The following is a 15231-nucleotide window of genomic DNA, read 5'->3' as shown; positions in this document are numbered from 1 at the left end:
TTTTCAGACACCAGTTGCTTGTCACATTCAAATTGGTTGTCATAGTAACGACACTAATTTGTGGGGATTCAGTGCATTGAGTTCCACAAATCTGAATGCATTATTTGTAAATTGACTGTTAAGATAAACATTTTGCACAATTTAGTATCTGTAATATTATTGTGTTGCCACTAGATGCCTGTATAGCCCTATGTAACAATCCCTAGTGGCTAAGACATTGCACATAATTTACACATAAATCACACATAAATTAATTTTATTACATTTTGATTGGGCTACTATATACTTTACTACTACATATTGTTTAGATATTATCAATGGCTATTTTTTTGTCTTTATCTGTTTTTTGTTCAATTTTTTTGTTGTTTCTTGAAACTTTTTTTGTAGTTTCTTGATTTAAAGTGTCAGTTATTGCATTATTATTTCTTTCAAACCTATAAAACCCCTTTGTTACCCCAAACTACATATAAAAGCTTTATCAGTGGCATAAAAGTAACCAATGCAGCTACTTAATCATTAGCTACTCGTTAACGCGTTAATGTCCCCTTTAAATAACGTGACGCTCTCCCCTATGTGCCACAAATACTGCCTAAACAAAATACTGATTTTGTGCACTTTATTTACTGTATCAATATTTTAAATTGGCTTTATTGCATGGCAAAAAAAAGTGTTACCTTGCCAAAGCACTGACAGAGCCCACTGATCTAATGGCGTTGTTGAGCGCTCCAAATGCAAACTTTGCATGCAACAATCAGGCAGCAATTGACAGCACTCTGATCTAGTGGCATACATGCATCGTCAGATTGACAGTACTCTTGCCCAATAATGTTGGGGGATCCAGTGGGGGCGGCAGTCATATTTCAGGGTGACCGTGCCACTCTTTATCACAACCCTGCTAAAAGTGCCAGTACGTGCGCTCATTGGCGCCCCTTCAGCTGGTGGCGCCCTAGGCGACCGCCTAGCTCGCCTATGCCTAGAAACGGCCCTGACTGCAGCAAAACAATGATTTTAAACTTTTCAGAATAGGTAGAGCTTAAAAAATGCTCAATTCAGAGCACAAGTCATCAACATGCAGTGATAATTATGTAGTATGTGTGTAGCAATTGGTGGCTGACTAAATACTTTTTTTCCCCACTGTATGTAGTCATGAAATTAAGAGAAAATCTTGAGGAAACTGGATGACAAGTGGTCACTGGAGACAAATTTGATACATGCTAATAGCAGCTGTAAGTAAGCTTACAATACAACCAATGTAGTCTGAATCACAAACATATAACTCTTATAAGCTGTTATGGGTTATTTTTAGTGAATCAAAACCAAAAATAGTAATGCATTAAAATTAGTGCTGTCAAAGGATCCAAAATAAAAGTTTTTGTTTACATAATATATGTGTGTACTAGCTTCAAATAAATGATCCACCCATCTGATTTAGTCTGAATTAGGTAACCACACCTGATCGTCACATTCAGGGTTTGTACAGTCATGGAAAAACCTGGAAAAGTCATGGAATTTTAAAACCGCAACTTCCAGGCCTGGAAAATGTTGGAAAAATAAAATAAACCCAGAAGGTTTTGGAAAAGTCATGGAAATCTATTTCACAATTCTCTGTATAATAGAATTATGTTTAATCAGGTTCTGAATTTCGGTGCGGGATTGCGCATACATCGCATTACCCATTCCTGCAGCTTTCGACTATAAAATGAGGGAAATTCCTGCAAAACATTTATTCAATATAGTGTGTAGGTTAGATGAGTAAATAAATCCACACAAACCATCAGATCAAATCAGTCATTTGAAAACAGCGTGAGTGATTCAGTTGTACCGCGTCCGCTCTCTTTGACTTTCTCTTCACATCGGCGCATCTAGAGCTGCTGCACGCTGCGATGCAAGACTTTCGCTCGCGTTTTGGTACAGTTGACAGAATTGTCACTTGCCTAATCAATCATTGTTGCATTGTCACAAAAATGTATTATTTTCACACCTTTTTAAGCCATTCGGTACTTGCATGCTCCAGAGGCGCTTTTCTGTGTGTAAAAGCTAAGCTTGTTGCGCTTAAGCAGCCAAATACACACAAAATGGCATCAAAATGGTCGTAAGAAGCATCATCACCGGCACCGCACATGAAAAATTATTTCCTGACTGAGAAAATGCATGTGAACTCAAGTCGGAAAGCTCTAATAATACAAATCCAACAAATCTTTGTAGTAATGAGAGTGTCCATGTTGTTTTCACATTCCGACTTAAAAGCACAACTCGGGAAATGAGAGCATTCGAGGAGCACGTGCCTGCAGTAATTACACTTGCTCTGACGGCAGCAGGTAGCCTTCCGTTAACTAAGCTAAACCTGCTTAAATTAAAATGCCTAAAGCTAAACCTCCCTTGTATTCACATTTCTAAACCTGTTGTCCATCAAAAGAGAACCTTTTTACTCCACAACACCAGTCCGTTTTAAAAGTATTGATTTGGCACCGGTATCTCGAAAAAAAAAATAAACTATACCCAACCCTTGTATTTTGGTAATTAAACTCGGTATGGCATTCAAGTTGTCTTGTTTATCAGTGATGAACCAGTTGTAGTAAAGTTCTTTGGCAACAAGCCACTTCTCCATATTTCAGCCAAACAAATGTTATATTTTTCTACTCTAGCATCATTTTTGGTCACAGAAAAGTGCATCCACACAGCTGACATGTTTACCATTTGTATCTTATCCACAGTTTGTGCACGAAATAGACGCTGACACCAGAGTCATCAGAGAAGTGCTAACTGTTTCAGTCAATAATTTCAGCCCTTCAGAACTATTTTTGAAATTTCAGTGCATCACTAATCAAGAACATAGAATGTGACTGCTATTATAGCTGCCATTGTAGCCTGATTTCCTAAATGAATGTCTCTTATGAGCTGATTCTAAATGGAAATCTAAATTAGAATCTAAATTCTAATTGAATTAGTCTGAACCACTGCCCTACATAATTTACAGCATCACCAGAGAGTAAAAATTTTCATTATAACTGAAATGCACCCAAATGAATTGGAATCAAATCAAACTGAGAAGTCTAAATCAATACCCATCCCTACATTCAAGAACTAAGGCCCTGTTTACACTTGGTATTAAGATGCGTTTTGGTTGATCGGATCACAAGTGGATAACGGTAAATACAGGTGTACACGGGGTGTGAAACGTTTTGAGCTCATCCACTTTCGACCACTTCCAGAGGTAGTCAAAAACGCCTTCGACCGGATTGCTTTCGTAGTGTAGCATGTGATCGAATGCATTCGAGCAGCCACAAAAGACCGCCTACGCTCCGCCTACTGACCTAATACACGTGTAATCATTGCGAGACGTACAAGGACGTATCAGATGGGATTTAAACTTCGATGGGCCGAATCAGAAGTATTATTTTCTGATAACACAAAAAGAAACAACAGCAGTAAGTACAACAGGGTTCCCACGGGTCCTTGAAATACTTGAAAGTTTGTGAATCTGAAATTTTTTTTCCAAGGCCCTGGAAAGTTTTTGAAAATAAGCAAACATAGATACAGGTCCTTGAAAGTGCTTGAATTTATTTTGTGCAAGAAGTTTTCTGGAAAAAAATCCATATTATTCCCTCTGGTCCGCTAATGTGTTATTTCGCCAAGACTTCGTGGCCTATTCATATTAGCTTGCTTGATTTACCTTAGGCCCCTTTTTTTTAACTAACATTGACACAGATTAATAAATGTATTGTTCCATGTTTGTTTGTATACCGCGCGCAAGGTTTATGCGCATAGTCCAAGTCTTCTTCTCCGTTTTTAGTGTATCTCTGTGGCAGAATTACAGCGCCACATACTGGTCTGGCATGTATACTACATCGTTTTGTGTCAGTTTTGTGGGGACGCAGATATTTCTTGAAATGAGGGGGAAAAAAAGATCAGATAGGGAAAGCTCTGGTTTTGTGTGGACGTAACCTAATGCCGAGTTCACACTGCACGATTTTAGCCCGATTTTTCACTCGCCGACAGGTTTTGCAGTTCTGACTGAAAAACACATCGGCGATGACCTACAGCCAATGAGAGACCAAGATACAGGGCAGCGCGAAGTTCGGGGAAGAGTTATATGAAACGTAGTTTGCGGACCAGTGTTGCCGAATCTGCGATTGCCGCCGGTTGTTTTTTATGTCAGCAGGTTGAAGCGACTTAACTGATATTTAACTGATATTTAGGCCCTGGAATGTGAATTGTACCAGGAGAACCCCACCAAAAAAATTAGTATTTTACCCCCGAACGCGATTTTTACTAGGGGACCCCCTCGAAAGCAATTGGGCTATTTTCAGGCTAGTTTTGAGTAGTAATTGGGCGGGTTTTGTAGCGAAAACTTGGCAACCCTGCACCAGACAGAGCTGTCGGCGATTCTTCCTATTAAAGTCGTGCAGTGTGAACACCGCAACAACTGAATGCTACCCCAGATAGTCGTTCAGTGTGAAACCAACAGTGATGCGACGTCTTTGAAAATCGTGCAGTGTGAACTTGACATAAGTTACGCGCATTTATGGGTTAAGTGTTTCCCGCGTGAGGTACTTTGTGTTGTACGTTGCCATGATGTTCACGCGCGCACGAAACTACTACGATGGTACCTCAACGTTTCTCACACACACACACACACACACACACACACACACACACACACACACACACACACACACACCGTTAAACATTGCAAAAAATAGGCTGAAATCACTGAAATGTGATGCCTGGAAAATGCAAGTTTTAAGATATTTGGCTCACCAAAGATGATTAAAAAAATAACCAGTGAAGCATCGAAACGCAAGAATCATTCTTCTGAATTTATTACATTCAACGTAAATAGCGATTGATAATGGACAGTGTATTTCTGGTATCAAGGTCGCGCTATTTAGGCTCGTGCTGCCTGTTTCTTTGTAAGACTTTTATGGAGAAATCAAATCAAATGAGTGTATGAAATGAGCAAAAGAGCTGAACGGGACACAAAGAAACTCACAGAAGAAACTACTGAGGTAAAAATTCAAAATGTTAAGTTTTTTTATTTATAACATGATGTAGTTAAGCAACATTATGACAAGGGAGCTAATTGTCGAATTGATTTTAGTTCAATAAACAAGAAGTTGAGTAGTCACGTAATTAGGTTACTTACATTTTAGACACGGTATTGACTGGTTTGTTCTGTTTCACCTCAATAAGCAAGTAGTTGAGTAGTCACGTAATTAGGTTACTTACATTTTAGACACAGTATTGACTGTTTTGTTCTGTTTCACCAACTAAAATAGTTCCAAACAAAGATCACAGCAGAAGTATAGCGCAATCTCCAAACAACAGGCAGCGGTGTTTTGTTACTAAATGATTCAGCAAACGGTTGAATGAATGTGTCACTAGACACACTCATTAAGTGACTTACCGCCACCTACTGGCGGGGTTAGTATGTTTAAAAGTATGTATCCCCCCCCCCCCCCCAACATTTCCATTTTGTATATTCAAAATTGCATTTAAAACATTAATCTCATAACATTAATGCAGTTGTAATTGTGCAATGTAAATTAATTTGTTTGATAACAGCCTTAGTGTAAATTGAATCTATTGATCAATTGTAAGAATTTGACATGAAATATGATGCATACATTTAATAAGGTTTAAAAAATGGCCTTTATAAAAGTAAATAACATGCTGAGGTTAATATAAAAAATATGCAGATTAATGTAAAAGCCGACAGAACACAGATAAAATATTGCTTCGGAATAAATTGTTTACACCGCCAGAAATCTTGGTCATGCGGTGCTTTTGTGGGGATATTTCGTATGGGATATTGTCTGCTAATATGCCAAGTCATCATTATATATGTGGTATTAAAAAGGTCTTAAAAAGTCTTAAATCTAACTTGTTCATATATGTAGACACCCTGATTAAGTCCTTGAATTTGAGGGTATTGGACCTGGAAAGTTCTTGAAAGGTCCTTGAATTTGAAGTTAACCAAGGTGTGGGAACCCTGGTACAAGCAGACGTAATATTAGTGTGCGATAACGTTAGCCCTCTTGCTCGTGTTTTGACGCCGACAGAGGGATCCACCCATCCTCTTGACGTAATCAGCACCACGGGGGGTAATCTGGTCAGAAGTGGTCGAAAGTGGACAGAAGAGACGGATTAAAACGCCAGGTGTAAATGGGTATGTGTCTTCATTGTCCACTTGTGATCCGATCGACCAAAACGCATCTTAATACCAAGTGTAAACAGGGCCTAAGAGACACAAAGCTTCTCACCTTTCTAGGTCAGTCTCTCTCTCCAGGCCTCTCTGGGTCAGTACTTTAATGTCCTCCTCTAGCTCTCTGATTCGCTGCTCATTAGCTTCTTTTTGATTCAGCAGGGCTCTCTTCTCCTCTGTCAGGGCCTCACCTAAATCCTCAACTTCCTAAAAAAGAGAGGTGTGATGGTGAGGTGTTTACACTAAAGCGTAACACTAAAAATCGTTTAGCAGTTAGCTTTCTGTCAGTGTATGTGAACATATACACCACCGTAAAGGCAAAATATACACACAACTGTGACCCAGGGCTGACCACACAGGCTGATGGAATGAGTGTTTACACTACCTTCTGCTTCTTCTTCATCTCCTCTACTTTCTCCCTATATTCTCTCACTTCCTCCTTCAGCTCGCTGATCTTCCTTTCCAGCTCCTTGCGGCTCTGCTCCCAGGAGCCTCTGTCTCTCTCTCTCCTGCCTTTCTCCCTCTCCACGTTTTGGTCTACTGCTTCCAGAGCCTGGAGCAGATCAGCACGCTCCTTCAAACACTCCTGGAGACGACTCTGTTAAGGAAAATGACAGAGAAAGTTTAATCAAAGGCATTTTTTCACATGACTGTGCATATACAGTGGGTACGGAAAGTATTCAGACCCCGTTAAATTTTTCACTCTTTGTTATATTGCAGTCATTTGCTAAAATCATTTAAGTAAATTATATATATATATATATATATATATAAGAAAATTCACATTTACATTTATTCATTTAGCAGATGCTTTTCATTTAGAGACTTACAATTGGGGAATACATCAAGCGATTCATCTTATTGTGGCAAATAGACACATGAAGTGCTCGTAATACCAAGTTTCAAGCATTGTTCAAATAAGTACAAGCTAGACAGGGAAAGATTAAAGAAAAATGAGTCAGCAGGGAATCAGCATTCCGGATAGGGGTTAATCGGTTTATTGTTAATTTAAACGACGATCGATCATGGGAATGATTGAAAATTGACATCCCTAATATCAATATTTGCTGTGAAAACATTATTGTGGCAGATCAAGTAATTCAATAGGTGATTGTCTTCAGAAATTTGTTTTGTTATGCTGGTTGAAAGTCTCTTCACATCCCGATAGCAGTCATTAAGTTAAGTGGTCTAAATGTATTTATCTGTATTTATATAGAAGGCGTAGGACCAAGAAATGTTTGTCCAATCAAAATGCTCGGTCCGAGCATTTTAATTGGCTTTCCTACCTGCCTGTCAACGTATGTATTAGCATACCTCTGCACACCCGGTTCGCGCAGACAGGATACGTCATCAGCGCGTTCACGCACGCTGTGCAGACAGAGCGAGAATGGCAGACAAACATCAACAACCCGATCTTCCTTCCTGGTATTGTAGTACTTTTAAAGTTTTCTCACCGGTTAATGACACATGATGTAGCCCAGCGGTTCCCAATTCCTGTCCTCGCGCATGTATTTTGCATGTCTCGCTTAGTTAATACACCCGATTCAGATAACCAGCTCGTTAGAAGAGAGCTACATGCATGAACTGTGTTCCGATCGATATGATAACACAGTGTTCATTGCTCCCTACTACCTGAGCAGGGGAAATTCATTGAAGTTTAAGTGAAGTTGATAATGCATTGCATGGCGGTTGCTTGGATATTCCATGTGACTGCAAGGAGTTGCTTTTGCCATTTTTACAGAGGGTTAAACAACCATAAGTTACTGCACCTTTAAATACATGATCTTATCTTACAATTAATAATAAAGTTTAGTGTGGTTATATATAAATAATTATCTTAAATGTCTTTTTTTCTCACAAATAGTTAAAAAAGACTACCTCTGCAGTCAATCAAATAAAAACTGTATGAGATATAAGACAGCAACATTGCTATATCAGTAAAAAAACAACAAAAAAAAAAACAGCATTATTGACTTGGTTGGAAAGCTCAACACAGACTATTTGGCGTCTAAAACTGTTCATGTGATTTTTTTAAACCACACAACAAACCCACACATTGTGGCAATGTTAAATTGAGACTGTCTGTCTTGAGGTCTATAGCCTTCTGTGGATAAGTGTCTACAAACTGGGACATCTCTCTATTGCATTTTTACCCTTTCTTGCCCAAACAACAGTGTAACTTTTATTGTATTACTGTAAACATTTCAAACTTGCTAGGAAAAAAGTAAGAAACATTTAAAGTTCAAAAATACAGTGAAATGGCACGTTATTTAATTACAAAAAAATCATGAAGTATGAACAATTATATAATAAACAGAAGTACCGGTATATCATATATATATATATATATATATATATATATGAAATGATGGACTGAATTAGAGTCTTAGCATATTCTTTGAGAGCCTCTGACCTGCAGTAGCTGGGCTCTTGGAATGACCAGCAACATGTCCTCACCCACTTCCTCCCCCTGACCCTCCTCCTCCAGAGTCACCAGCTCCTCAAAGGGCTTTGGGGCTGAGAAGATAAAGGCAGTGCTGCAAGAACAAACCTCTCCCCTTCCATCCACATAGACAAACTGGTACTGCTGGGCACTAGGCCCTGGTAGGTAAGAAGCTGAAGAGGGAAGGGAAGAGGGAAGCTATGAAAGGCCAACAAAACTATAAGCATATTTGAATATTTCCTGTCTGGTTATTCATAGTGAGTGAAGTTTGGAGATTTTATAGACAACCACATGAAGCCTGGGGCACTGCTGATGACCTAATGTTCTCTCTGAAGTCATAAATGCACTCTGTCTACATCGCCATTACTCACCACAAATTACAATGCTGCCAATTCTGCACTATGCAAATCTCAGCCCAGATGACACTTTCACAGACACACGCTCGCAAAAAGTTACACTAACATTCAAAAGGTTTGGTGTCAGTAAGATTTTTTTTTAAAGATTTAAATTTTTTCTTTTGAAAGACATTAATACTTTAATTCAGCAAGAATGCATTAAATTGATGAAAAGTGACCATAAAGACATTTATAATGTTATGACTTTGACTTCAAATAAATGGCTGTTATTTTTTTACTTTCTATTCATCAAATAATAATAAAAAAAGTATCATTAAATAAAACATTGTTTCTACAAAAATATTAATAAGCACAATTGATAATGATCAGAAATGTTTCTTGAGCAGTAAGTCAGTGTATTAGAATGAGTTTGAAGCATCATGTGACACTGAAGACTGGAGTAATGATGCTGAAGATTCAACTTTGTCATTGCAGGAGTAAATTACATTTTTAAAATGTATCACAGTATTACTGCATTTTGATCAAGTAAATGCAGGCTTGGTGAGTATGAGAGACTTCTATCAAAAACAAACAAGCAACAACAAAATGTTACTGACCCCAAACTTTTGAACGGTAATGAATGCTACTTTAAAAGAAGGATATAGAGTCCACACTGTAAACTAATAACTACAGATGTGCTTTTCAAAAATCAGCTAGTCACCGAGTTGTCTCTGGCTATAGGGAAGCCTTGAATATTGAAAAAATTTGATATGTTCGCACACAAAAATGTAATGGCTGTTGTGGGGTTTTACCGTGTTGACAGAACTGCACGCTATAGCATAGCAAGAGAAAACCTTTTCAAATAAATTGTTTCTCTAAAATCATTATTTTTAAAGCATCGTCAACTCTACACAAAAATGTGTAGAGAAGCAAGACAATCTAGGGTAATTTGGGAGCATCCTGCCCATCCCTACTAATAACTAACTACAGGCAAATTCCTTTGTGGCATTTTATCTACTTCACAGGCCATTCGAGGAGGAACATTTGCTAATGTACTGAATGCACCTCAATGAATGAGACCAGCAGTTGGGTGAATCAATGCAAGAAACTGTAATTAGCTCCTTTAATCTCCCTAAACCAATCTATTCTTTAGTCATACTGTATTGAGACTATCAGCTGACTTTCAAGAGGGCTTGAACACTCAAATCAGTGCTTCAGAGACCTTGGAAATTAACACAGCAGTTGACAGAGGTCCCCTCTTTGTAGCTGGATGGAGCAACTGCCCAAACAAACGTATGGTAGTCCTTTACTGATGACCAGCCAACCTGAGGGTAAAAGGAAACAGAACAAATTCAATTAAGCAAAAGAGCTACATCAATGCTGAAGAACCTGGAGATGGCTCTGTCTCTTACCTTAAATAGTCCAATCCAGTCATTACTGGCCCATGTGTGCTGTGGGTTGATGGTATAGTGGCAGTCCACTCTGCTCTGAGGAAAGTAGCAACTTCCAACATTGCGAAACTCCACCCCCCATGTCTTCTCCATGGCAACAGAATAGTGATGCACCTGGGTAAATATTAAAATGATAATTGGCATGCCATCTAAAACTACTTCAGAAAACATTTATCTCATTCTTTAATTATTATACATGTAGTTTTATGGCGTTTTAATTTCTTATTTGAGAAATTATGTGAAATATGGGTATTTCCCCCAAAAAAATGTAATTGGCCATCGAACTGCAACAAAGTTGAAATAATGGTTTAAAAATGAAAAGAAAAACAATGCATACAAAATAAAAAAATCTACAAAATCCTGATGTTAAGAAAAAGTTAATAGTCATGCCATTTATACCATTGTAGAAGTTGGCTATATAACTGAGGTCAAAAGCAATAATCTCTCTTTTTTTAAAATAAATAAATACAACTTGAATATGCTATAGCCACATATTTTATCTAAGTTCTTTGTTTTTTTACATCTATGGATCTGTAAAGAACATTTCATTACTTCATCCGTGGAACCTCTACATTCCTCAAAAGTTCCTTTATAGTGGAAAAAGTTTTTTTTAGATTACAATTTTCTTCACACAGAAAAAAAAACATGGCTCACCCTTTTGGAACCTTTATTTCTAAGATTGTATTTGTGTACTTATCTATATGTATTCCCCATTTGTCTATATCCACATTCACAAATATACAATATACAGTAATTGTAAACAGGCTTTAATTAGTCCACACGAAGTTGTATGGACATTATTATCAAGACTTATTGAGCACAGTAGGGGTGAGGTAAATGTGTTGTGCAAGTGAAGAGGAACTGTTTTTATTAAACTAGATGCCGAATTCCTGCAGATGACTGATGTGAAAGTGCAGACTTTCTTAGTCGGACACACATCAGCTCTTAGAGAGCATTTGTGACAGGCTGTCGGGTGCCACAAATGCTGTGACTGACTTTGTGAACTGTATGGATTACAAGCAATGACAGGTGGGTTCATCATTAGCACCACATAATAAACTACACACTCCATATTTAGACTCTTCATGAACAGGCCAAGGACGTTTCCTGACGTCATCTGTCTGATGTCAGAAACTTGCAGCTTCAATGCTTTTATTTGACCAGATTAAGGACAATTTGATTTCTCGTGATATGAGGAATCAAATGATCTTTTATTTTATTTTATTTTACCAGATTAAGGATAATTTGATTCCTCGTGATATGAGGAATCAAATTATCTTTTATTTTATTTTACCAGATTAAGGATAATTTGATTCCTCCTGATATGAGGAATCAAATTATCTTTTATTTTCTTTTATTTTGCAAGATTATGGATAATTTGATTTCTCGTGATATGAGGAATCAAATAATCTTTTATTTTATTTTGCAAGATTATGGATAATTTGATTCCTCGTGATATGACTCATCTAAAGTAAAATAGTTGGTGAATTGAGTAAAAACTAAAACTGAAAAACAACAGATGCACACTAATATAATGTATTTAAATATTACTTGACACGTAACACCAGATTGTTGTGGCATCATAAAAAATAATGCTTACAATAGTTCAATAATTGCTACAATAGTTTACTCATTTGTTTATCTGTTTTACTGATTTACGAAATAAAACTAATACTTTTGCATTGCCAACAATCGTGGATGGCTATTGCAAGCGAGGCCCAAAGTTAGAAACGATCTCAAGTTACTCGGTACAGCGTGGCAACAAAACAAGAAAAACAATGCATAAGCAGATATGACATTTTGTTACAGTAATTTAAAAAAAAAAGTACATTATAACACTGTAATAGTCAATACACATTCCCTGGGACTGCCTCAAATGAGATGGGATGTTATAAACATGGCATGCTTTTTGTCTTTACAGTAGCTGCGTGCTACTGAACATGCTGCATTTTTTCTCTCCCCCTTTTTTTCTCCCTTTGTGGAAAGAACCGCAACCGTCGTATAACAAAACTCACCCGATTTAGCTTAGATAATCAGAACAATGTCTTCTTGGAAAACGATGCTCGGTGATAAAGGAGAAAACATGTATGAGACTGATGACAAGTTCAATTTACATCGACACATTCGCCGAGATGAGCTGTACCACGAACCTCTCACAACAATAATAAAAACAGACGCATGGGTGCTCTGGAGGTCTCGGTGCATTGTGGGAAATGATGTTCCATTACTGGTTCTGAATCATGGCTCAGATACTGAAAAAAACTAAAATCCCCATCTGTAACGACGACGCTTTGAAGGTCGACGTGAAAAGTCAGACGTCATGGTAACGGTACAGCTATTGGAGCTTTGATTGGTTCACATTTCTCATCGGATTCATCGACTTGGTTTCTATTGGTTAAATAAATGTGTCAATCAACTGCTGACCAATGTGATAGGTGTACGTCAGGAACGCATGGAGAAAAGCAACGCGATTGCGAAATGAACTAGTGATGGGAGGTCTGAGTCATTTTCGCGAATCGGTTCTTTCGAACATTCTAAAACAACAATGCAATGATTCATTCAAATACGTCTCGACTAAAAATGCTATTTATAGTAGTAAAATGCAATTGAATGTATTGTATTGAATGTGTGTTCATACAAATGCCATGCATGGAGTAAACTTGTGCAGAATGTTCTATTTGTATTTCTGTGTTTTATTGATTAATTGGTTGATTTCTAGTTAGCCCCTTAAACTTGAAGTAGCCTTAAAACAGGTACACTTCAAATGCTCAAACTATCAGCTCACTCGTGGATTTGTAACGAACTGGAAATGTGTCTTGTTTAGTTGACTCGAGAACCGCTCGACCCGATTCAGTTCGTTTAGAACGATTCGGTCGTTCTGTTGTAATAAACAGTTTCGAAAGATTCTTTAAAAAGATCCGGTTCAAAAAAAGGATTCGAATGTTTCAGGTTTGCAAGAGAGATTTTATATAATATGTATTTGGCACTTGTAAATATTGTCACATTCCTTACTTGCATAATAAAAATAAAAAAAAAATAAAAAAGAATATAGTAATATTCGCATACATAATATAAAGCACCTGAGTCAGACATATGGTCTACATTGTCTCTCCCCATGCTTGACTGATGTCTGCAATAACCTAATGTCCTTAAACGACATCTTTTCAGTGTTATTCTGCTCTGAGTCTCAGTAGGCACACACACATTCAGCTTGCGTAAACAGCACTTTACATTTCTTGCTGACTCACAGAAACTTGAAACTAGAATGCTTGCCTGTGAAGCTGAAAAGCAGATGCTAAATGCCTATCGTGTTTCAATAATTCCTACAAATATTTGTCTCCCACACTTAGATTCACTTAAAATAGGCTGTTCTAACTGTCAGCTCAATCCGTGTAAAAACAAAGGATTTAGCATACATTTAAAAAACAGTTCATGGAAAGAGATATTCGAGCTGATGAGACATTTCCTTTTTCCAAAACATTAGTTGTCTGATGTTCTCGTTATGAACACCAGATGGCAGTATACTTTTAGGAAACGCACTATTAAGAGGGAAGAGTTGTGGTGTAAATGGTTATCTTTAAATATATTATTATTTCTTAAAATATAATCTTCCTTTTTATTAGAATGAAAACATGATTAGGCTTAATCCAACAAATTAATATATTTCTTTATTTACACTATAACAATTCAAAATGAATGCCCATAATGTTTAAAATAGCGTTGTCACACATCACGTTGTGTATCAGTGTCTTCTTTACAATTTAGAAGTAAAATTCCACTTTATTTTTGCATAAAGCTGGATTAATAGCTTGGATCAGCCAGGCATGTTATCTCTCATATTTGTGGCATGCTTAAATGGATGAATGATTATATTGGAGAATAACTTTCTTGAGGAATTTGGCACATACAACACTCAGGTCTCATGGTGCTATTAGGAGGTCAGAGGTCAAAGTGATATATACATTCTAAATGAAGTGCCGATTTAACACTCATATGCCTTTGATGTGAAAGATTTGGGGCTTAAGTGAACCTTTCACTATTTTAAGATCTTACAGTGCTGTCCATTGCATTGCCTGCCTGCACATTTGAGTTCTCTAAATCAGCCTCAAAATGATTAAATTAATTTAACCACTGATCAAAATATCACCTTATTTTTTGTGTTTTAAGGCATCAGGACCAGTTCGCACTGCAAGGAATGTGGCCGAGGCCACTGCAAACAAGATGGCCACCCTGAGCCTGTAATTGCATGCAGGCAGTAAATGAGGCAGCCTAATAAAGGTGCTGAGATTGTTTTAACAGAGTGAGCTTGGCTGAAATGCGTCGAAGGCTGCGTGAGAGGCAGGCAGGAAGGGGGGAAGGGCAGAGGCGTGTGATTAATGGCACACAGACAGTGTGTTACCGACCTTGCTTGATGACGTGTCTCCCTCAGGCCCATGACACTCCTAACCTCGCTCCTCCTCCCAGGCGCTCCATGTCAAGTGTTTTTGAGGAGATCAATGAGAAGGTCTGATGCAGGCCAGACTTATGTTGGCCAGTCATTTTATCATCTCATTACTAAACTGGTCAGTGATACCACTTGCTTGTTTTATAGATACTGCAAAACATATAGGATGACAGCTATTGAATTTTCCTGGTAATTTTTCAACGAATCAGACCTTTGTAATCTGTATTAACATGGATCTACCATGTTTTGCCTAGTTACTCTCAGCTGGCAAGCCAATGAATATGTTTGCTGTGCTCAGAACACTGAACAGATTTTATCATAATTTTATGATGCTTACATTGTAAATGCATTAT

The 15231-nt window shown here is 37.6% G+C and overlaps 1 protein-coding gene across 2 annotated transcripts in view; it reads right to left on the bottom strand.

Moving 5' to 3' along the window:
- LOC107593974 (calcium-binding and coiled-coil domain-containing protein 1) overlaps positions 1-14905 on the bottom strand; it is a 43263-nt gene extending 28358 nt beyond the window's left edge. The window contains exons 1-6 of one of the 2 annotated variants that reach the window (XM_016283890.1): positions 14838-14905; positions 10396-10548; positions 10206-10308; positions 8619-8821; positions 6591-6803; positions 6264-6412 (exon numbers count right to left, since the gene is read on the bottom strand). In XM_016283890.1, coding sequence (XP_016139376.1) covers positions 6264-6412; positions 6591-6803; positions 8619-8821; positions 10206-10308; positions 10396-10527 — 800 coding nt within the window. In that variant the 5' untranslated portion in view covers positions 10528-10548; positions 14838-14905. Of the gene's footprint in view, positions 1-6263; positions 6413-6590; positions 6804-8618; positions 8822-10205; positions 10309-10395; positions 10549-12449; positions 12601-14837 lie in introns of those variants that run through there. The other variant, XM_016283889.1, reaches the window with a different exon arrangement.
- Between the last annotated feature and the right edge of the window lie 326 nt (positions 14906-15231).

The sequence above is a fragment of the Sinocyclocheilus grahami genome, unplaced genomic scaffold, assembly GCF_001515645.1.
Source record: "Sinocyclocheilus grahami isolate Dianchi unplaced genomic scaffold, SAMN03320097.WGS_v1.1 scaffold178.1, whole genome shotgun sequence".
Classification (NCBI taxonomy): domain Eukaryota; kingdom Metazoa; phylum Chordata; class Actinopteri; order Cypriniformes; family Cyprinidae; genus Sinocyclocheilus; species Sinocyclocheilus grahami.
This window is presented reverse-complemented; position numbering and strand designations above follow the sequence as displayed.